The following is a 23,821-nucleotide window of genomic DNA, read 5'->3' as shown; positions in this document are numbered from 1 at the left end:
TCAATTGTCTTTTCTTCACACACCAATGTTATCCAGAGCCAGAAAACACATTAATATCCTGATAAATACTGATTTTTGCTAATCAATTTCATCAGCATTGCGTCCCAGCCTACTGGTGTAACAGGATACTTCATCTGATACTAGACCAGAGGAAACACCAGCCATCAGGTCAGCAGTTCTCCAGTAGCCCTAAACAGCTACTCAGCAGATAGATGTCAGAACCTCCAGAAGAAAACAAACAAGCTACCCTGTAGCTGTTCTGCTTGTGTAATAGGAGTGGTTTACAATTAAGGAGTGTTTCGTTTAATTCTTTGCTCATTTATGCCACGCAAACTCGTCTGAGTTCCTGAACCCAGCCATCTTTGGCCCCAAACTGAGAAATGTGAGCAAGTCTCTAAGCTGCCCTGCAACCACGAGCTGAATCAACGATGACATACAGTTTGCTAAGCCTCACTGGGAAAATTGCTGTATCACAGCAGCACTGACATCTGCCCAGCTGGGTTAAGGAATCCAACCACTTCATTCATGTTTTTTTTTTTGCTCTAAAGCCTAGCAGTAAGAAATCGAATCCAGACAACTATCAATGGGATGGCTTTCAGCTTCCCTCCCAAGCTTAAAAGGCAATCCACCTCCCTTCTGTAAGCACGTGCCTCAGACATCCTGTTCATCTCAGTACTTCAGAAGCTTGTCCGCATCTATGCAGATAAATATCATTGGAGGGCTGTTAGAACAAGATGCAGAGGCATCAGCAGTAACGCTGCAGCCCTCATTGCACCGTGTCACATCCTGACCCTGTGACGAGTGTCTTTTGGATAACAAAAACCAGCTCTGCCCCAGAGCATTTCAAAATTAAGAGACTGTCTTTACAACTGTATGTTCTGCCCCACATCCAGTCTGTCTAAATCAGAGAGCAGCTCAAAGCAGCAGTATTTAAAAAAAAAAAAAAAAAAAAAAAAAAAAAAAAAAAAAAAAAGCTGTTTGGAGGATCCATTCTAACATCTGGAGGTAGAGGTCCCACCCCTCCCTTGATTGCACTTCTTGCTCCATGCTAGATGCTCAGAATATTAATTGGAGAAGAAGTTTCCCTCTGGAGGTGATAATGGTGGAGTTGGCATATTGCTAGGTCCCACAAAGAGACAGCTCAACTTCGGCTTCAACTCATTCCAAACTTTACTCATCTGTGGGAAAAAAAAAGGGAGAGAAAAGAAACAGACAACAAGATAGGTTATTATCTCACCACACTGGATTTTAGCAGCAATTTCAGGATACTGAAAACCACAACACAAATTTTCTGAAGCATTTTGGAGAAGTCCAGCGGACCCAGACATTCCTTTTAGACTGGTGCTACATTGACTGAGCAGAGATGGAGGGGAAGCTTCCCATACCTTGGTCAAATTCCTTCACTGAAGGGAAGGAACAAACTGCAGTTATAAAAAATTTTGTAATACAACGAATGCAATAAAGTCCGTGCATGGGGAATGCTGAAATTCATATTTAGGGATGAACAAAAGGGAGCTCTTAGATTTAAAGAGAAAACAAAGAAGTTCTTCCTTGTCATATTCCTCCATAGCACAGCAAAAAAACAGATTCATTTAGCAAGCACACATCGTTCATTACAGAATTGCTAGTTATTTAACAGTACAGTTTTCATCTTTTGGGTAAAGCCACACACAGATGAAAAAAAAACAAACAGCCAGAACAACTTGCTATAAGAAGATGCAGTCATTTAAAAGGGTGATGGGCTAGCCTTGATCCTCACTCCCTATTGGAAATACCTTAGGTAACTTATTAAGAAGTTTTAAAAGATCTGAGCTGGACAGATGCTTAGGAAGAAGACCCGCAGGAGAAAATAAATTAGTTCAGAATTCTCATTTGTATCTTGGGAAAAAGAGCATAGGCCAGAAGAACTCACCTCTTTGTGACCCTGGATCTGGGAGTTGACAAAGGCCCCCAGGATGTGAGAGGTGAGAGGCAGGTAGATGTGGATGAGCTGTGTTTCCTGATGCAGGCAATATAAAGAGAAGTAATTCCGCAGCTCCATAGTTAGGATAGCATTTTCTTGCTGAAAGAAGAGGAATTCAGTCAAATACAATGCCAGGAAGACAGTGCCAAGGAGTTTCACTTGTAGTAGGTCAAAACAGCATTCCTCACCACTCTGGCAATTCAAAAGCCTATTAAGAACCTAAAAAAGAAGTGCCTGGACCCATTTGATAGGACAGCAACTGCACAGGATGCTGCTTTCCACACCTCCTGCAAATGACATGTTGCCAGCGAGCCAGTAATAAGTATAGAGGAAAACAAATACATTTTCCTTGAGGCACAGCAGGTATCTCAAATTACCCGAAGTACAAGTTACCATTTCTGGCTAATGGCTTTCTGCAGATATGACTGAGCCGCACAGCGGTGTCATTACAGCAGCCCACTACCACCATTTGCTCTCCCAAGTAATCTGCCCTACCTCCACAATCCGAGACTCCAATTGCTCCACTGATTCTGGTTCTTTGTTCTGCACCGTGGCACTCATCATCTGCTTCTTCATCATGCTGTACTTATGCAATGCTCGCTGGTGCTTGTGCAACACCCCCTTCTCGTGTCTTTCACATAGGTCCTTGACAGAAAAAAAGAACAAAACCAGGTACTTAGTGGGAACTGGGCAGAGTGCTGAGGGACAGCAGGCAGAGGCAAGCCAAGTACATCAGGAACACAAACACATAATCATACTTTGTAATTTCTCCGCTGCGGATTTTTGTTTCTATTTTCAAGAGGGTCAAAAAAATGTTGGCAGATGGGAATTCAAGAAACTAAACTGCCACTTAAGCTCAGTGGTATGGTTCTAAGCAATCTGGAGCATCACTTCAGCCAACATTTTGGATCTTATCAGGCCACTTATCTTCCGTGACCTTCTCAATATTAAGTGCTGGCAATTAGTCATAGTAATAGCTTGCCAGTGCCCTTCTATTTCAGTCCAGGCCTGGGAATGTCAGGAGCAGCTGCCAAGCACAGTTTCACTAGGTGCTTCTAAAAAGTGCATTTGACTGTGAGATTAGTATCAACAAAAACGCTTTCATTTGTGACTGAACTCATGAATCGTCTCCATGAGCCTAACAGTAGCCATTTAATTCACTGCTTTGACTCAGAAGCAGCTAAATCTGGAAAATGGTTAGCTGATCCATGTAATTCAAGCAGTTGTATTTCTGAATTTCTTGCGGGGTTTGCCATTTGGCAAGATCTCATCACAAGAATAGCTGATCAGTAAGGCTATGGAGCTAACTAAAGCCAACAGCCACTCCCCTCCCTCTGCCAGATGCCCAGTGCGCCTCTGAACTGGCCTCACAGTTTTCCATCTAGTTGCGTTACACCCTCTAAAAAGCACAAGCTTGTTCTAAACAACTTTTTCATTGGCAGAAGAACAGCAGAGCTCACTTTATAGGACTGGAGTAAATCCAGGAAAAGGTTCAGCTTCTCCACCACATCATTCTCTTCCTGTTTACCCTAGAAAACAAGGAAAAAGTACATTTTATGTAAGCCTGGCAAGAACCAACATCACAGCTCTTCACATCCTTACACCACACAGGCTCTCCACAGTATTCCCCAGGGCATATCAACGGTTACACAACTGCATCAAAAATCTTTCAGATGTCACAGTGGCATTTAGTCTTCAGTATGCAGAACAAAGATCTGACTGGAGCAGGAACAGCTTTTCCAATTGACTGATCATTATAACAAGAGGAGTTAGTTTCGCAGTCCTGCATGTCAGTCCTTCCAGCTTTCTCTGCCTTGGATTTTTTGCTTTGGCAGCCTTCTCTAATCTTTCATCTTTCCTTCTTACAAGATAACTAATCCATTAAATCTATAAATACCTGCATATTCCCCGTAATAGTTCATGCACCAGAAAGCACAAATGAGACACCAAGCTAAGTTTCACCACTTTATTTTTTCCTCCTTTTTCTAAATACTGCCTTTTCTTCCTATATCAATAGAGCTCTCTGGAGCATAAACTGCAGAAAAAAAAGAACCAGTCCAACAGATCTATAAAGGTATGCAAAGTATTTTAACACAAGGAGATGAGAAGAAGACAAAACTATTATTTTTGCTTCCCAGACTGTCATGATGTCACATCATTCTAACAGTCATTATCACGCTGTACGCTTACACAGGAATATGACACTTCTGTCTGAATGACTTTCATGTACTGTTTAAGTAACGTGAATGTCAAAGCTTGATTCAGAAATTCTTCTGGATTCTCTGCAGCAGGTAAATAAGAGAACGCAGGATTTTTGGACAGCTCAGTGGAGCAGCACAACTTAACTTGTCCAATAACCATTTAGAAGGAAAAAATAGCATGCCTTTCTCTCCACGCCCTTGCCCATTATATTTTTTCCCCATTTAAACACAGTACAGGTTTTTCATTCAAGCATGAACAAGCAGGCTGGTGGCGGAGGATGCGACTTTGGACTACAATCTCCTTTTTAAACTTTTTAAGTGCCTATCCCCACAGAATTTGTGATTCTAAAGGCACCAATGCATCTTCCTCATTTTACAAAAAGTTAATAAATAAAAAAATAAAATCACTCACCTGCTGCACAGCCTTATCTGCCAGAAGTGCAAATTCAACAGATAGACCCTTCAAGGCTTGCTTCAGAGTCCCCCATGTGCTATTATTCAAAGCAGCCCAGGAAGGAAGCGGTGTAGTGTCTGAGCCTAAAGCACTAGAAGAACAGAAATTAATGTTTAAAACTAGGAGACAAACTCCACTAAGCACCTGCACTTACTGGCAGAAAGCAGTTCAGAGTTTCAAACGTCTAAACAGGTCACAGTGCAGAGCTACCACTGCACAGCCACAAAAGTAGTGCTGTGTATATAGTGGGGGAAGAGATAACATGGTCAGTACCTGAACATCAAAATATTGCTGTTTATTTTTGTTGGTTTATGGAATGCAACCTTAGAGGAAAGCATGCATTTTCTTCTTTTGCAGTAGGAAAACTTGATTATAACCTACAGCATGCATTGAAATACCCATTCTTACCAGACCATTTGCAAGTAAACCTCACAGCAGTTTTCAGTTATGAAGCAACAGAAGAAATATCCACATTAGCAAATCTTCTTTCTCCCAACCTACCTTAGCTCCTTTCCAAATATGAGGAGATCCGAGGCATTATCAATGGCTCGAGAAGCTATCCTCTCTGCACGGTCCCGAAGCTTGTAAAAGCTATTGTAAATATTTCTGATGAGTTCCCTGCTGGCAGCAAACTGGGCCTGTATGTCAGCTGGAAGGAAGTCCTGAAGAAGTGCAAGAGATTACTAGTGGATGTAGCAGAGACATACTCCCATATCTTAATTTTGGGCACATTTTATAGTCAGCAGAGAGACAGACTTCTCTTCTGTACTCTCTTTCTTTCTCCACCCTGCAGCAACCCTGATGAGTTCAGCTTTGCAATTTAGATCTCCAAGTCAGATGTCATACATGTACAAATACCCCTAACTTTCAGAGGTGGAAAGAGGTTCAAATACAGGGTGCAGACAGAGTCGGCAAAATCTGCAACTCTACTATGAAGTTAAAATGGGGTTTGTGAGGTTTCAAGCCCACAGGTTCTGATCTGAAGCTGTTAAACTGCCAGCATTGCAAAGTCAAGCACGTACTGAAAGTTCAGCTAAGCTCTTTTTGACCTGTGCATCACCAGTAAGAGCCTGAATTAAGCTCCAATTGCAAAATCTTCTGCTAGCAGTGCAGAAACCTGAACAACAACTCAATCTAAAATTGCTCAATGAGCACAGAGAATGTATGCTTAAAATCTGCTGTAGCACTAATCATTGAGATAAGCAGATAAATGCAGAACTTCTGACTTCTCTAAAACAATCAAAATTACTCTCCCACAGGGAGAAAAATATAGAACAATGACACGAACGCACGTGGAAGATATCAATCTAGATATTAGCTTTTAAATGGTGTGGTATGCTCATTTGTTTGGTATGCAAGTACAATTAACTACTAAGAAACACACTCTGAGCAGGATTCACTGTTTAATCTTTCTCATGTTTGTGAACCACTACTGAGCCAGAAATATCAGGTCCTTAAGAGTCAAATATACTTTCTATAAAAATTACAAGCTTAAAAGTCTTTCAAACTCTGGAAACAACTCTCCTCTACCTAAGGTCTCTATCATCAAACAAACGCTGTAACTGATTTACCCAGAGGAAAGAGCCATTTAAACCCGAATTATATGTTGCAAGCAATACGTATACGTACCTTGGCCTGGGTAGCTAATCTGCAGGTCATAAACTCATCTCCCACTCCCTGGACCAACTCTCTTAGTTTATTTTGTACGTCCTAAAGAAGAGAGAATCAAATGAGCACGCAAGAATTAAGTGAAACACAGGCAGTTCACACGGGTCTCTCATATTATCATAATAAGGCACAATTTAGCAGGTACAGCTTTATCCAGGTTAAGTTTAGTTCAAGGGAAATCGTAACATGTATTCCCCTAATAACAGTTACCATTTTCAAAATCCTGTACTCGTGGCATCAAATGCAATTACATTCCCCTATCCAGCTGTAGAAATATCTACTGAGAGAAAATGTTCCTTGTCATAGGGAGCAACAATCTGTAGGTCAAAAGCAGTTCTGAACTCTGTGCCCAGGAAAGCAGTTACAGGAAGGTGTGCAAACTCAAACTGCCACTAACAAGTACTCACTGAGCCGCTGAATGACAGAAAGAGCTTCAAGAGCACATCTTCTGAGAAAGGAGGATGTCGAGCCACCAGGTTTATAAAGCGCTTCAGAGCTCTCCTTCTTGATTCTATGAATTCTCGGTCAGCTACAGGAAGGAACATTAAACTTCAATTAATAGATCACATATTACAGCTGCTCGGAAAGAGAAAAAAGAAACCCGGTAATTTCTTTACACTTATAAACCTTGCTAAAGCACTTCAGCAAAACCAAAGAATGGTCACCAGTACTCTGTTGGCTCTCCAAAACACATCTTTTAGATTGACCACCAGGACAACAATTCCCTCAAGTGGTTCTTCACATCCTACCAAAATCCTGCACATATATCCCTGGGTGTATTTCCACAGGACGGGTCAAGTAAGTAGGATAAACAACCGTATCTAAGATCTGAATGCTCTGCTTATAAACCGTGGGGATGCAAAGATCTTTAGTCCTCTGAATGAATTCCAGAAGTGGCCTCCAAAGAGGATCTCGTTTTGTTTGGGACTCCTGGGTGCTACTGCAATGCAAATGGTGCCTTTTTTTTTTTTTTTCCCCAGTTGCTTCACCAGTATCAGAACCCATCTTTTTCATGCAAGACTTCTGAAAGTACTGTGAAGATCTATCTGCATCACAGTCTGCAGCACATCCACCCAAAGTCTTTACTTGTTAAACTAAAAGAAGTTCAGCTCATCTCCCTTCCTGAAGCAGGAAAGAGTTTCAATCAGGTGATACTGCTGCAAAGCAGTAAATCAGAGGTGCTAGCATCTTTTCAGGAAAAGCGGAAAACTATATTAAAATAAATCTGAAGGAACAGGAAGTAGCAAAACTGAAATTAAAAGAATGCACAGGCAAATGGATACCTAAAGTTTACAAAAGGTGCCTTCACGTTTAAGCTGGGAGTTTGCAGGCTGCAGGAGGCCTCTATAATTATCTTTAGTAAGGCGATCAAATTATTTTTTTCATTCATTAGTGTTCCACATCTTGATTGTGCTTTGTTCATACTTTAGCCTACATGGAGATTTCAGAAGTCATCTACTCACTTCCTACAGGATCTGTCCCAGTTTGCTGCCATCCTCCAAAACAAGCAGAGCAGACTATCAATCTTCCTCCATCTGACAGACAGATGTGAGGCCATGTTTTACCAAGACCACATTATACCAACCCGGAGGTAAGAGTGTAACTTACTACAGGAGCATACAAGTCGCACAGCTTTATCCGTCAGGCTCTGGCACTACGGAATATGCAAGAGTCACACATCTACACTGATCTGTCAAATCCTGCGTTGTACTGTTCCATTTATCAGAAAATTAACCTCCTCAGAAACAAGAAGTACCCATTCCATTTCCTTTTTCCTGTTTGCAGTTTCTATTTAACACCACTTACGCAGCTTTTCTATATTCAGAGTAACTGGACTAAAGGCAATCACCACTGTCTGCCTTCACGCAGATGTGGACTACGTTAGAACTGTACTATTAGCGCAGTTTGGGAACAAATCCTGCCAGATTTTTTTTTTTTTTAAACATTTGATATGTATGGGAAGAAATGCACCAGTGAACGCACAGAAGTATCAACACATCAGAAACGCCAGGAAATAAGCAACTGACAAATTACATGTATTGGAAACTTCTTTCAAGCATCCTCTCTCCACCAAGATAAATCAGAGAAGGTCACTTTGCTCACAGGTGTTGCATGAAGTGGAAATTCTGGAAATTCTGGCTGAGAACATTGAATCAGGCCAAATTCAACAGACTGGTTTTCACAACCTCAAAAGAAAGGTCTTTACAATTCACATTCCATTATAAAAAAAATATGACCACTGAAGCTTTTCAATAGTGTTATTTTGCTTTTTTCTTGTTTGCTATAAACCCTGCTCTGTTCACTGTTTACCAATTGCTTTTTATTGTAGCAATTCACCAATTCCTTGACTGAAATCAATTATTTTTTTAAACAAGCTTAGCAGCTCGGGCAGGAGACAAACCAGTGATGAGCTTGTTCTTCCATAGATAAAGCATAAAACAAGATAGAATTTTATACAGATATGCATCATTTTAAATAATAGAAGTTTAAAAACAATGCCAATATTTTGGATTATTGAAAAATGCAGCAGAACGAACTTCAATATGATTTCAGTCCTGGGATACTTCATTGGTTTCTATTCTAATAGCTACAATGTACTTGAGTGAACTGACATTCCAGCCTCAGTTTTTAATTTCTGGTTATCCTACATACTTGCTGTTGTTTTTACACAGTAAGTTTCTCTGCAGTCTAAAGCCTTATAATGTTTTTGTTTTTTTGTGGTTTTTTGTTTTTTTTAATGTTTGGTCTTCTCTCACTACAGAAAAACAATGGTGCTTCCATGAATCTTTCCCATTCTGAGCACCTCAAAAACAGCACATTGTGCTACATACTAGAGTTGTTCAACAGTACAGTAGCAATTCTACACTCAAAGCATCATCACAGAGCGCACATGATCTTCATAACCTATTTTCCTAAAAATATGATAGCTGCAACTCTGCCATGCTCCTGTGTAGAATTACCCCTTGAATCTTACCAGAAAGGTTATTAGATACCAAAATGTACGGGAGGAAAAAAACACACACACACACTGAAACTTTAGATTATGTTACCTCTAAAGATTTCTAAGACAGCAGTAATTCACAGCTCCAAACTGTGTATTAGATTGACAGAATTGTTTTCTGAGCCAAGCAGAAGCAAAGACATTCAATTCTTTCAAGTATTTATTTTCATTGGTTTCATCTTGATCATACTCGCACTGCAACACCTCCAGACAGAAGAGTGACCCAAATTTACCTCCCAGCATCCTCTTAGGTGGCAGTGCTGGCACCATACGATATGGAAACTTCTGCAGCAGCATCTCATGGAACACCACAAAGTCATTATATCTCCTGTAGACCGAGCATTTGAATCTCTGTAATAGAGGGGAAAAAAGAAAAATCAATACAGGCTGGACAATGAGGAGCATTTCCATTAATTTTCTACCATCACCTGCACTGAAAAGAAAGGAAAGAAATCTCACAAAAGGGCTGCAGAAATAAAATATTCCTTATTTTTAGAGGTCTTGTGGTGGGAAACAAGGAGAAAAGTCTCTAAATGCAACCACCCTTCCATTATGAATAGAGGTAACATTCTTCTGAGAGTAAGATTTCAGGTAAAAGTTTATGTCACACTCCATTCACACACGAGAGAAAATGAAAAGGAGAAGTTTCCTAAAAAATGGCAGATCTATCTAAATCTGTAGTGGTTCCACACTTCCTCAAACTCCCTGTTCTTTCAAATCAGACAGAACACTTAGAACTAGTGCCAATACTCAAGTGCCCTAAAGAGCTCCTTTCTTGAAGTACTGCAAGTGCCTGCTTTAGCTCCTGGGAACTTTCCTTAAATCAGCTTCAGATCCAGAGGTGGCAAAACAAACTTAGAACATGTTCAGTATTAGCCCAAATGGCTGACCTTTTAAGCGAACCTCGTAAGACAAAAAGAGACCTTCTATTGATGCTAGATCTATAAACAAACACTTAAAGATCCATTAAAACCTTAGCCTTTAACTCTGCCTTAGATCATTGTGTAGAACAGACCAAGGAAACTGGGCATTCATTCCAAAAGGAGTTAAGTGGCAGCTACAAGGAGATATTTGAGAGGTAAAAGTCATTAAAAAATAATTAAAAATAAGAGCAAAAACCAAAAACCAAACACAACTACTACACATTGATCTACTGAACAGCTAGTAAGAAAGCCTACATATGACTATCTGCATTCTCACTACTGTTGTGTTGCACATCACACACCCCTTACTATGACACTATGAATTTTCAGAAATAAAGCAACGAGGCACATAACTGGAGCACAACGGGTACAGCCCTTAGGGCCTCCCCCTGTCTGATTTGAAATCTGATGCTGATTTGTGTTGCAGATCTTAGATGAAGTGCAAAGCCAAGCTGTTTCTTCTCCCAGAAGCATAGTTCTACAGCTAGAACTGAGAGGGATGACAGCAACTGAAAGGAATTGGCAATGGGTTTCTTCCTAAATTCAATACCTAGAGAGACCACCAGGATCTCAATAGTGTCTTGATATTGCAGGAAGAAACAGAGCCCTAAAGAGCCCACAGAAACATTCCCTGTCTGCCCTTTTCCCCCCACACAACAGTCTTTGAGAAACTTACAGACACAGCCTAAAGCCCTGGCCGTCACTGCAGGGAAGTGACCCAAAGGCGATGCTGAATATGGACAATGGTGACCGCAACAGTTTGAGTGCTACTCACTAACTGGTGCTTTGGTGGACTGGAAGCTGCAAATTGCTCATAGTCCATTTTAAATAGGACCAATTTGTGTCTTGAAAAACACACAGAAGATCCTGGAGAGCTATTTCACTGGCTGATCCATAACTAAAAGATACACCACCTTCAGTCTTCACTAATACCAAGAGCAGAACCTCGAGGTCAGGCTTAGGGCAAGCAAACTGGAAGTGGCCTAGACTCTGCGGAAGTTATTTGCAGTACCTTTTATGTTTATAAAGGATTGCAGTTTAGCACGGACAATATGATTTCTTCACAAGCTCTAAATAGTCTGAAATATGCAGTAGGACACACCAATCCCTTACAGAATCATTCCATTTATGCTGCACATCTGCTTTTCTAGAGAGCTCAGGTGGGTTAGCACTCCTGATGGTATCCACTCACTTTGCAGAACTAGCTGACTGACTACACACCAGACCTCAGCTAGATGTCCCATACTGCCAAAATGAAGGTCAAGAAAGCACTGGGTTGGTGCATTTAGAGCAAATCAATACAACCGGCCTACTGAAAATCAGCATCACCCAACACACCCATCAATCAGACAAGACTTTGCCAAAAGCAACTGCGTGGACGTTCCTGAGAAGACACATTCTCACTAAGAGCATTGCTTGTTCACATTACCTTGCTGGAAACCTCATATTCCACATGTTTCAGAAAAAGGCCCTTCTTCTCAGGTATAAGCTCCACCTGCACACTATCCTTGCTCAATAGCTCTTGTAGGGTGTGGGAAAGCAGCAGTGGATTTCCCTGGGGCGCCTGCATTAGAAATTGTTCCGGTTCCCTCGGTTCATTTACTGGAGGCTTTGCCAAATCTAAAAGACAAAAAGGGAGAAACAGTCCAGTAGACCCTGCAAAGATAAACTGAAAGAAGGAGCCTTAAAATATTCTGTTCCCTCGGTGCTCCTGCAGTGGTGCAACATGACCAGAAGAGCACCGAAGCCACTCCTCCCCCAGGAGGCTATGCTACTTCCCACACGTTCGAGGCACTGGAACCTCCCTCTTCGCTACACCCAGGAGTGCTACCAATTACACCGAGTCAGAAAGCCATCTCCACTAAGCAAAAGAAGAATCACAGGCCAAATTTGTTCCGTGAATCAGCTAGGAGGCCTGCATTTCCTGTCTGTCCAGCTCCCACCACAGAAGGATCTGCCAAAATGAACGAAACCCTAGCTCAGCACTTTTGGATCCTGCCTAGAACAACTCATGGAAGTAAAGAAAACGTCCTATTTTACTGCACTGCAGAAATCTAATACGTTAATTTCACAGGCCATTACAAAGGAAAGAGACATTTTGTTTGACATAATTATATTAAAGCGTATGACAGTATGCTAGAGCGTGCATGATTTGTGGTAATTTACTATGTCAATATGTTTAAGTTCAATAGCAGGAGAACAAGGATCCCAGTAATGTCTACCAACAAGACAGTTTACTCCATCACAGCAAGCTCAGGAAATAGCTTCCAAATACATCAATTCTACTGCTTGTAGCTAAAAAACAAACAGGATAGGGTTATTTTGTTGTGGTTTGTTTGGTTTTGTCTTTTACAGTGAATTCAGCTTTAGCTGGATAGCTTTGGACAGAGAGAGATCCTAACAAATTCCCAGCAAGATGCAAAAGTGAATAAAGATGGCTCTAAGAGCATGGCCCTGGAAGGCAGACTATACCAAAGAAGGGGAAAAGAGGATGATTCGAAACGCTCTCTTAATGACTGACTCAAGCCCACTATCTGAACTTGCCTTCATAGCTCCGTGTTATGAGACTGCAAACAAAGCTTACACTGTTTTTACAAAGCTATCGTTTTTTCCACCCATCTTACACATATGAAAAACCAGCAACAGGGTGAAAAATGTGGCTGTAACCCTGGAATCTCTTCAACCCATACCTGGGTCTGGAACAGATGGGTTGCTTCCAGTCTGCATTCATCTGTTTAAAAGGGATACTGTGAGCAAGTTCTTTTACAAAAGAAGTTGTATCCACTGACGAAAACCCACCTAGAAAAGCTAAGGAGCATTAACCATCCCCTCCTTGCAAGTGTGTCAAAGTTACAGCCCTTCTTAAACACATCTAAAAGTTTGATATTACGAGAAGACAGTAACAAGATAGAAGCAAGAATTTTTCCTGTGAGCCTTGATACATAGTTCAAAAGGTTGGTAAGAAGTTTCCTCAGGAAGATACAGATTCATAACCTTACCTTGACAGCCCTGACCTCCTGATAAGGATTTCCCACCTGTTCCTTCACGTGCTCAAGGCCCTGGAAAACGGGGAGGCAACCTCCAATTCCTCAGACAGTTGCAGCCTTTGTTTTGTAAATGACTTGAGGAAACCAAACCTAATCCAGGACAAATGACCTTATCCCACATGTCTCATCAGGCTCCCGATTCCTGCGAACGTGACTCAGAGAAGCAAGTCTTAACACCTCTGCTTTAATGGAGTAATGTATCGCCTATTAGCCCCACCTACAAACAGCTTCTGAAGAGTTCCAGTTAATTACCAGAAATTTGTAGTGAAAACTCGAGCTAATTCAACGCTGACAAGGGACACTGCTGGATAACATGGTAACACACACACCTGTGTATCCACTTTTCAGATAGATGCTGAACCGAGAAGGAAAGGAGGAAAGAGAACTCCAAATTCAGAGAATAAAGCACACGGTTTTCTCGTGTAGTAAAATCCTCCCACCTGATACTTGGTGGCGCAGCACAGTTATAATAAACCATTCTCCCAAGGGGAAGCCCTAAAAATACACACAAGGAGTAGTACGAAGAGCACAAGACAGCCTCACTCCCCAGAGCAGCGGTTCCCCGGGTGCACGCCCTTCTAATTCTTGGTTTTAATTGCTCAAGACACATCAATGAAATGCAACGTGACACGAGAGATTTTGTTATTTCTGCCCTGCACGCACACACGCCCTGACAGAATTCCACAGTCCTCTGTGGTGCTGAACCAGCAGCTCACCTTTCAGGGGAAGTCACAGCACGCCAGTCTCCCCAAAGGGGCTAGCCAAAATTCAGCCCACCTGCTTCCTGAGAGCAGTGCCAACCTGCACTAGCACAACACTCCTCCTGCCTGCTGAACCACTCTCCCTGCTTTCCGTTTTCCTGCTGGCCAGCAGACAAAGCAGGGATTTCATGGCACAAACTGCTCCCTGCTCTGGGGCTCGGCACCATCTGAACTATTGAAACTCCCAGTGGGAAAAGATAAGTACTGGGAGAAAAGACCAACAGGATGAGCTGTGAATCCCTCAGTATTTCACCTGTAAGTCCTGAAATCTGATTCATGATCCAAACCGTCAGCCCCCGGTGTTGAAAAGGTCTCTCCTACTCGACCTGAACCCACGTTACCCCAAAGACAAGTGCAGAGTGAAGCCCCACAGAGAGATCTAGTCAAGACTCGACGTTCCTTCAACAAATCAGTCATGCTGCTTCTTTTATCTGAAATACTTTGCCACTTTTCATCAAGTTATTCTCTAAATTTGCTTTCTAAAATTCACCTTCAGGAAATACCTTCTTTTCTCAGCAGTTCACACATTTGGCTCTTCCTGAAATACTCTGTAGTTTCTTTAGATCCCACCTTGTCCAAATATCTAAAGTCATATAAACAAGCCTGAATAATTACTGTTTAACTAATCATCTCTCTTCCACGTCAACAAGACAGTTAGTCGGGGTGAACGTGCACCCCCAAACACCAGTCTGAGAATGCTGCGAGATTACTTTGGAACCGTTAACCTGGTCTGGAAAACACCATCCTGGCATTAACATTAACCCTGCAGAACAATGTATCCTTAAACTATTCATCAGCCCATCTTTCATTCTACTTACTAAAGAGTCAATTCAGAAACAGCCTGGAGAGTCCTGGCCAGGAATGGTGGATAATAGTGTGAGCTCATTGGTATGAGCTCCTGTGTTCAACCAATACAAGGATTTACATGCATTGTAACAACACACTTACTGTTTCCCATCACGCGCGCTCCTTGAGAACAGCTAATTTTGAAAACATTCCCTTTGGTCTCAGATCATCATCTAACAGAGTTTATATAAATAGAGCGGTAAATGAATATAGAAATGAGGTAGGGAATGGATGCCCATACAGGGAAGCAGATAAAATTCAATCAGCTTTTTGTAAAAGCTATCCTTTTGCTACTGTAGAGTTTCTCAATCTGGTGTCAATAAGACATGAGGAAGTAGCCTGGTATAACTGAAAACAACTTGATATAACAGCTAAAAAGAATACACATGAGCAAACTGGCAGGCAGCAAGAAGACAAGAAATAGAAGTTTAAAGAAGCATTCAAAGCATAGCCCGATTTTTTGTTTTGTTTTATTGTAAAAGAAAACAACTGTGAAAACATGGCTTTTTTTTCTCCTTTTTTATTTATTTATTTATTTATTTTGGTAAGAAGTTGGGTAGCCTTTAGACTGAAAGGAATTAAGAAACTTATCCCAGGAACAACCCAAATAGAACGCTACATCGCTTTATGCCACACATTTCAAGGTTTAGTTAGCACTCTGAGCTCACAGCTCCCTTACATACAACTAGCAATACAGCAGAACTCCGCAGTTACTGGGTTCCTCAATCAAAAACTTCTACAACCACATGTGTGTGTGGAATTTCAGGTCTCTGGTGAGCTGCACACGAGTTTTGCAGGCACACGTAGGCAACAGGGGCAATATAAGGACTGGAAGCATACCTCTCAAATCACAGAGCAGATCTCCCTTCCCCACTGAGGCTCTCTCAGCCACATTTGGAGGGTTTATCTCTGTTTCACAGATGGCTGCCAAGCGTAACTCTGTATTATACTTGGGTGTTAATCCGCTAAATTTATTAGACACGCTTATATAGAAGATGCCATAGAATTGCTCATTACGTTTGTGGCAGATCTTCTATAAGCAGAAAGGAATCTGAAAGGAAGGAAAGCCTTTAGGAAAAAGAACTAAGATTTCCTCATCGTTATCACAGGCCACTGCCTTACGGAGTAGAGGTAATCCAGCTCACAGGAAACGCAGGGGAGTAAAAGAACCATGCATTTTTGTACACTGATACCTCAGATTTCCTCCTGGCAAAGCTGAAGGCTCCTGGACCAGGCATACTCTAACAGCAATGTAAATATCATTCATCAGCATTTCCCCTTCCTTTCTGTCTTCTCATGAAAAGCCTCAGGAATTATGGAAATGCCTTTCCCCCTTGTTCTGTCAAACACATTCCTCCTTAATTCCAGAACTCCCTTTCAGTGTCCACACACACCAGCCTCTCTAAAAGCTGACACAGACTTCAGCTACAACTTCAAGTCCATTCCCTTCCCCTTTTTTTAAAAAAAGAAAAAAAACCCTTACATAATTTGAAATCCCCTAAAGACAAGGGAAAGAAGAAAAAAAAAAAAAAAAAAAAAAACAGAAGTCCCACAAAAAAAAGAAAAACTTTCTTCTTATTAAGTGCATTACATATCTTCTTGAGACAACTGTATGCAACCCTATTTTATAAGGAACTTTAAACCACACAGTTATTATTTAGAAAGGAGCACTGTAAAAGAATCAGCCTGCTTTGACCAACAAAAGCAATCCCCGGATCTATGTTCAACACGAAGGAGAGGTCTGTGTTCCTTACTAGGTACAAGGAAAGTTATCATATTTAGTTTTACTCATTAAGAAATGGTGTGATTGTGGCCTTCCTTCTTCCCAACATTTCATTTGTAAATACAAACCATCCAATGCCAAAACAAGATAAAGTAACAAACTCTACCAAAAGCCGAGACGTTGGGATACAGGTTCTAACATTCTGCTTTCCTCCTTAAAATCCCCAGCCTTCTCAGCACGCATATCAAATGTGTGTTCTGTGCTGGCTAGCCTGGGTTGTTTTTTCCTCTATTTTGAGGACGTGGGGATGATTCTGTTGTTTTGTGGTGGCTTGTTTTTTTTTCCCCTTCAGATTGCTAAATTTCATATTGCTATTCAGGACTTGGTGCTTTCCACGATGAAGCACAAAAGCAATGTTACAACTCAGAAGTATTCGTAATAATTAAAAAAAAAAAAAAAAAAAAAAGAAAAAAGAAAAGAGTGGTAGCATTTCTGCATTCCCCTGCAGCTATAGGCTTCTCAAAATATCATCATCAAATAGAGCACGCAGAAAGAAAGGGGAAAAAAAGGCAACATCACAGATATGCATGCCAGAACAGAGAACTAACTTTAAGGCTCATGCCCTGTTCTTTTAACCATGCTGTTAGATCAAGTGATTAATTAAGCAGTTTCCCAGTCTGGGAATACAAGGAGCACATTCCTTCACATTCCATCAGCCAGTCAGCTGTGCGGCCACAGTCCCAAGCCACAGCAAACACAAAGTGAGATGAGGCTATACAGTGAACTGAAGAAATAACAGTATTAAGGGAGTAAAGTCCATCGAGGAACGTTCGCAAAGGCTACAGAGACGGAAGTCAAATCCTCACTAGGACAGCTTTATGCTTCCAGTGGAGGACTGCTGAGCTATCCCCCTTCACACCCAGCTCTAGCAAAGAAGTTGGAAGCGTAAAAATTCAGACACAATACATGCAAGTCTTCTGCAGGAAGCCTCCTGTGACGGTAGTTTTCAGAAAGCCGTTAGCCACATAGCTATATTCCACCTCCATTCCCACACAAGTCTTTTACAACAGCAGTTTGTCTTAACTATAAAATTGCCAAGTTTCCACAAACATCCCCTTCCAAGAAACCCCATCAGAAGAAATTATCCTTTATTTTATTTTGTTTCTTATCTTCCTTGTACATTTCTCATCCTCTTAATTACACTGGGCAAAACTTTGACCTAAGTGTTTAAGTATTAAAAAATGACATGCCACTCCAGCCTTTGGATGGTCTTTTTACACATTCTTTGTATTCTGAACAAGGTCATTCATATTTCAAGTTCTATTACAGCTCCCATCCTTTTCTACCAGTTCAATGCCTGTAACTGCCCCATTTCTCTCCATCAACCCGTGCCAACCCACTACAGCTCAAAGATTCTGGGGGCAATCCAAGTGGTTATGTTCAAATTCTACCATCTGCAAGCAGTACAGTGTGTTCCCTACCAAACCTCCCCACTGGCTGCACACACAGTTAAAGATTTACCACCAGAAGACAAGTAGACACCCCCCTTCCTCTCCAGACAGCACACCTGGATTAGCTCCCTGCAGTCATTGCAAAACAGGCTCAAAGGGGAGCAAGAGCCAAAAAAAATAAAGAAAAAGATCAATACAAGTAACTTAGCAGAAATGACTTTAATACATCAGACGTTATCTTATCTTTGGCTTGCGTTAAAGTACTTTTAATCTTGTGAAATTAAGAATGTGTGTGTCCTGTTATAGGTGTGCCTCAATAGGCCCTTCCAGGATGCTCGGATATAGATCCTACTGGAACACTCACCGACTAATTGCTGATCTCTGAAAACGTGCAGTATGAGTATCAAATTCCCAAGATCACCAAACCCACAGCACGATGCTAGAAATTAAAGAGATGCCTCCTTTCATGGCACACTTCTATTTCACTAAGATCACGAGCTGCTTTCTCTGTTTACACAATATAATCTCTGTCAAAGGAAGATGAATTTTCTAGACAAGGCTGAGTAGATCAGACAGTTACAGAAGCACCATCGCTAGCGTGGAAGTGAATCAGAAGAGAAACACTCAAGGACAGCTCAGCTTTATCTCTATAAGGCTCCTGAAGCAGATGGTAAAACCGTAACACATACCTGAGTGAGCTCTCTCTTTGATACAGTAGGACATTTTTTCCACAAAGGCTGCTGCTCAATATCCCAAAATCTTACATCAGTCCTGGACAGAAATATTCCAAAATAATTTGTTTATTTATTAATGCGTTATCTGCATCAGGAGTGTCAGAGGCCTAATCAAAAGAACACTTATACTGGATCCTGAATGTAATGCAACCAAATCACCCTACCCTGCGTAAATATTAACTCACCTGTGACCCCTACCAGCTTTTCTTCCCAAAGGAAAAAAACAAAACACGCAGCAATCAGCGTGACCCTCCAGCCACTTGCAGAGCGCTTTAGAGGCGCGCTTTCCTCTCAAAGTTTGCTCAGTTTAACCGAGTTTAGCGGTCACTTTCCTGACTCACCCCTCAGCGCCCCCCACACGGCTCCTTTTGCTGCTGGCACCCCGGCTCCGGGCGGCTCCTGGGGCTGGGGCCAACCTTCCCCGAGCCTTCCCCAAACCCCCTCAGAGCCGCCGAAATCCCCAGAGCGAACCCCAGCCCTGCCGCCACCTCCGACAGCGGCCAAAACCTCGGGGCTCCCCGCTCAGCCCGAAACCCGCCCCGGGGGGGGTGGGCTCTGAGGGCACGGCGGCCCCTTTTTTACCTCAGGTTTCGGCGGCGTGAGGCGAGCCCCGCGTCGCCCCGCGTTCGCCCCCGTACCTGTGGCGGCGGTGCCGGCGGGCGGCTCGCCCTCCATCGCGGCAGCCCTCGGTCATGTGAGGCCGGGGGCCGGCGGCCGCCCTCCCCTTCCTCCCTCCGCAGCGCGGGCGGAGCGGCCGGGGGAGGCCGCCTCCCGCCTCGGGCACGGGGCCGGGGGCCGCCCCGAGGGGGTGGAAGGGGGGGATCGGGGCGGTCCACGCCGCCTCCCAGCGGCCGGAGCCCCGCGGGAGAGCTCGGGCAGGGGCCTTTTTTCCGTGGTTGTGGCGGGTCCGGGAGGCTGAGGGCAGCGGAGAGGCCGAACTCAAACGCGAGCTTCGCGTCCCGGGCCTCAAGGGCGCCGGCACGGGGCTGGGTTTGGCGCAGCGCGCCTCAAACCGCGCCGGGGATAGCGAGGAGCCGTTCAGGTAGCTCCCAGAAGTGATATGCTCACACGCCTAGTGCAGGCTTTATTCCAAAAATGATTTATTTTTTTTTTTTGTCTGGAAGCTGAGAAAGGTGGTGGGTGTGGGGATGTGGACTGCCAGGCAGAATTCAGCGTGCTACGTGAGGAAATAAATGTGTGGCAGTGGCAGTGAGGCTGTCCTTGAAGGCACACAGCTCAGGGGGCAGTGCTGCACGTTGCGAGTCGGGTAACGTACACCGAGACAACTTCTTGGTGTATTTTCTTAAGTTTTTCCACGGCATTTAATTTCTGCTGCCATTTGATCAGGACATTTCCTATTCCAAATATTTTTTACATTTTGGATGTATTTAGATTTTTATGACGCATTACTGAAGATAATTATTTTTTTTTCTCCAAAGGAAAAGCAATTGCAGCATTTTATACTTTGCACCAGAAGGAATGCACTAATAAAAGTAAATACAAGAAGCAAACATTGTCCTATTCAGGAAAGCATAGAAATACAAACATCTGAAATGCAAATACATTTTCTAAAACTGCCTAAAATAAGAATTTCAGGCATGAATGCCTCTAACTTTATTAGCAATATTTTTTTCCACTTCTTTTACGCTCTATTAATCAGGAATGATACGGCTGACACTGGTAGAAAATAAGATGTATGTTTTGCGCAGTGCTTTCCTGAAAACACCATCAAACAAGCAAGACACAAAAGTTTGTATAGATTTTGGATCTCCAGATTAAGATGCTACCAATCCATAATAACGGTTTGTTTCTAACATCCAAAGTATTGGATTCGTTCACTAATTAATGTTCCTTATAAATATTTGGAAGATAAACAATTATCTCCACTACATGCAAAGAGAACTAAACCACAGGAAATTATAGTCAGAATTTTTTCAGCTGTCATTACAATCACAATGCTTTCCCTTGAAACTTTTCATGCTGCTACAAAGACATGAATGATTTGACTGATTCTCCTTTTCCTTCTGCCTCTTCCCTCAGTGCTATTTCCCCACAACCATGGGTGCAGACTAAATCCATGTAGAAAATTAAGAAAGCATGGTATTATTTAAGCTGAGAGGCCCTTCAAATCGTGTTTATACAGCAGCCGAGTGGAGAGTTTTGCAGGCTCAGCACTTCAGAAAACTAAGCGCTACGCAATTTTTCCCCTATATAGCATTTTTTGAGAAAATGAATGAAGGAATCAACATGTTCTCATTTAGCTATAGATCTTTGATTGGTCTGTACTTAAGCTAATAGCATAACTATTTATTTGGTATAAATAAGACATTCTACACTGAAGATTGCTTTTGCAATCCATGGAAGGAGTCTTGAAGAAAAACACTGTGAAAGAAATAATTCAATTGCTGAAATGATTTTTGAACAGAGCCAGAAAGATTGTGCTTGACATAAGTTATTGAACTCTTCCATATTTATTGTAAATGCAGCAAAAACTTCAGAAAACCTATAGCATAAAGAAATTATCAGCACTAGATAAAGGAATAGCATGTGTCAGCGACTTCCAGGTAACAAATGTAATGCAAAAGTACAGGACTGCATGAGGTCTTGCAATGGGTCATTCAGTGTATGTCCTATCAGTATTAGGTAAAATTTCATGCAGATCATAAAAATAAGAGCTTCCTTACTCTTTCAGAATTCAGTTTAGGAATCGGTATTTTCAATTCCATCATTCTCAGATCACTTGTATTCAGCAAAATACATGAAGTGTTTCTGTTTTGACAACTGTGTTACACAATACGTCATTCTCATTGGACTCCTTACCCCAAACTTCCCATCGATTAGCATTTTTGCATGTGGAATACTTACAGGAACAAGCTCCAGCTGCCAGACACAATCTCTGGTTTTCAAAGTTGTTCCACTCACCCTCATTGCTGAGTAAGGACTGGAATACAAAGAACAGCAGTGAGATAGTAGCACAGGGACTGAAGGGATTTGAAAGTTTTCAATAGGAAAAAGGAAATTGAAGGAAGGAAGGAAGAGAAGAGAAGATAAATCAAAATTTGCTGTAAAGTAAGAGAAAGTGCAAATAGCAGACAATGGCAGGAAAGTGGACTGAGCATTTAAATTCAGTATTTTACTAAAGTGATTGTAGAAGTAGTATGCAGCTTGCAAACAGGAAGAAAGGTAGTATGGAAAATTGCCTTTTCCAACATTACAGGCAACTAAAACATAGATGAGAGACTGCACTCATGCACTTGGAAGGGACCTATAATCTTGAGGATCCAGCTGGGACCCTGGATTGAACCACAGCACGTCCTCATATTTGGAAAAAATATGCTTGTGATGGCAGGAAGAGCAACAGCTTTTTCTTTACTTTCACACATCAGTGCTTTTGCAACTCAGGAAATAAAACGTCTGGTCAACTACCATGACACAACGGGGTGGGGAAAGTACCAAAGTGCCAGTCATCATTTCCATTCACCAGCATTGCCCATAGCTTAAATGTGGAATTGACACACTCCAGCAATTACATTTGAATAGAGTGAGGGTGACATCTTGTGACTAGCTGATAAATTACAAAGCTGCTTTTTCTTTGAGTACCTTCTCAAAATTTGATCAGAATATGAAAGATACTGCAATATAAAACATGCGTTATTAATTCAAGCTACTAACTGCAATACCTGTTCTGCGTTTCTCATGAAATTTCTATGCTGGCATTCTTGTTCTGAATGTTTTGATGATTTGAAAGAAACCATTAGGCCAAAACAACAAAAATATGCAAAATCAGGTGTTCATCTGGGAAGCAAATGTACATGAACTATTCAAGAACTGTTCTTTTTTCCTCTAAAACCTTCGTTGAAGCGTCAGGATGGCATCCAAGATAAATCCCAGGTTCTCTTCACTAGTTTGGATATATCATACTGCCATGCATGCTGAAAGAAAAATGTATTTTTGCATCAGCCTAAGAACCCTTGAAAAGTAATGATTTAATTGATTATGAGGGGTCAGCTGTCTCAGTCTGTCACTTGGCTAGCCAGTGTGAGAGAAAAGAATGTTACCTGTGTAAAAGTCACACTAAAATGCTAGGGTCAGCCAAGGTAACGCTTCCGATCACTGGAAAATAGTAGAAAGGAGAACATTAGGAAGGGGTATTTGTCGCGTCAGTGACAGACCACCTGCATGGAGCCGGCCTCACCGCACAGACGGTGCGGGACAGCGAGTGCCTTTTTTTACTTCACGGTAAAACACCGTTAAAAACCACCGAGACCACTCTGAGAGACGGCTCAAACACTCAACTCTCAGCGGACCTGGCGGTGACTGCGGGCCAGGCAGCAAGCCTCTGCCCTCCCTTCGGCCCCACACACCCCAGGGGTCCCCTCAGGGCTCCCCTCAGCCCCGGCCGGGGCCGCCATGAGGCGAGCCGGGGCCCGCGCTGGATGTGGCGGCTCCCGGCGGGCCGGACCACGCGGCCCCGCGGGGGGGGTGCCGCTGCCGGCCCTGCGCCTCCCCCTTTCTCGTGGGTTTGGTAGCGCCCGTGCGCTACGGCCGGCCTTCGGGCGAGCCCACGGCGGGGAGTTGTAGGGGGGAAAGTGTGGTGTTAAGTTGGGGAAAGCGGGTGGGTTTTGGCTCGGCGTGCTGCTAATGGCTGCATAAAGTTGGACTGAGAAATGCGCTGAGGTGACAGAAGCGCAGGGAGCGCCTTCATCCGGCCGGCTAACTGCCGCGGCGCCTCCCGCTTCTCCGCGAATGGTTCGGCCGAACCCCACCTCGGTATCCTGCACCGAGCCGCCATGTTGGGCTCAACCACCGCCAAGCGGGGGAAACCACAGCACCACCAAGCTTGAAATAACTCCTTTCCTCTGCCATCCGAGCACCGAGCTGACACCCAAACACTCATCATCCACATTAAAAGTCTTATTGTGGCGAAACCATCGTCGCATGGAACCTAGGGCGGATTAAACCCTCCTTTTACCCCCCCCACACCCCGCGGCAGGTGGTAGGCGCCGGGGCCTGGCGCACATGGCCCTGGCGGCCCCTCCCGCGCTCCCT

General features: G+C 42.8%; 1 protein-coding gene across 3 annotated transcripts; it reads right to left on the bottom strand.

Moving 5' to 3' along the window:
* Window positions 1-979: 979 nt before the first annotated feature.
* On the bottom strand, window positions 980-19,501 carry SNX8 (sorting nexin 8). 3 transcript variants are annotated; one of them, XM_032198028.1, is made up of 12 exons: window positions 19,411-19,453; window positions 18,728-18,809; window positions 11,640-11,830; window positions 9,521-9,638; window positions 6,694-6,815; window positions 6,248-6,328; window positions 5,120-5,280; window positions 4,577-4,709; window positions 3,424-3,492; window positions 2,459-2,608; window positions 1,913-2,062; window positions 980-1,178 (listed from the first exon to the last, which is right to left on the bottom strand). In XM_032198028.1, the coding sequence occupies exons 2-12, from the start codon at window positions 18,759-18,761 to the stop codon at window positions 1,065-1,067; spliced, it is 1,323 nt and encodes a 440-aa protein (XP_032053919.1). In that variant the 5' UTR covers window positions 18,762-18,809; window positions 19,411-19,453; the 3' UTR covers window positions 980-1,064. The 3 variants fall into 3 exon arrangements, with proteins under 3 accessions (XP_032053919.1, XP_032053917.1, XP_032053920.1); XM_032198026.1 differs by lacking the exon at window positions 18,728-18,809 and having other exon boundaries at window positions 19,411-19,501; XM_032198029.1 differs by lacking the exon at window positions 18,728-18,809 and having other exon boundaries at window positions 19,355-19,413.
* Between the last annotated feature and the right edge of the window lie 4,320 nt (window positions 19,502-23,821).

This window comes from Aythya fuligula, chromosome 15 (assembly GCF_009819795.1).
Source record: "Aythya fuligula isolate bAytFul2 chromosome 15, bAytFul2.pri, whole genome shotgun sequence".
NCBI classification, from domain to species: domain Eukaryota; kingdom Metazoa; phylum Chordata; class Aves; order Anseriformes; family Anatidae; genus Aythya; species Aythya fuligula.
Note: the sequence above shows the minus strand (reverse complement) of the source record. Positions and strands in the feature narration are given on the sequence as shown.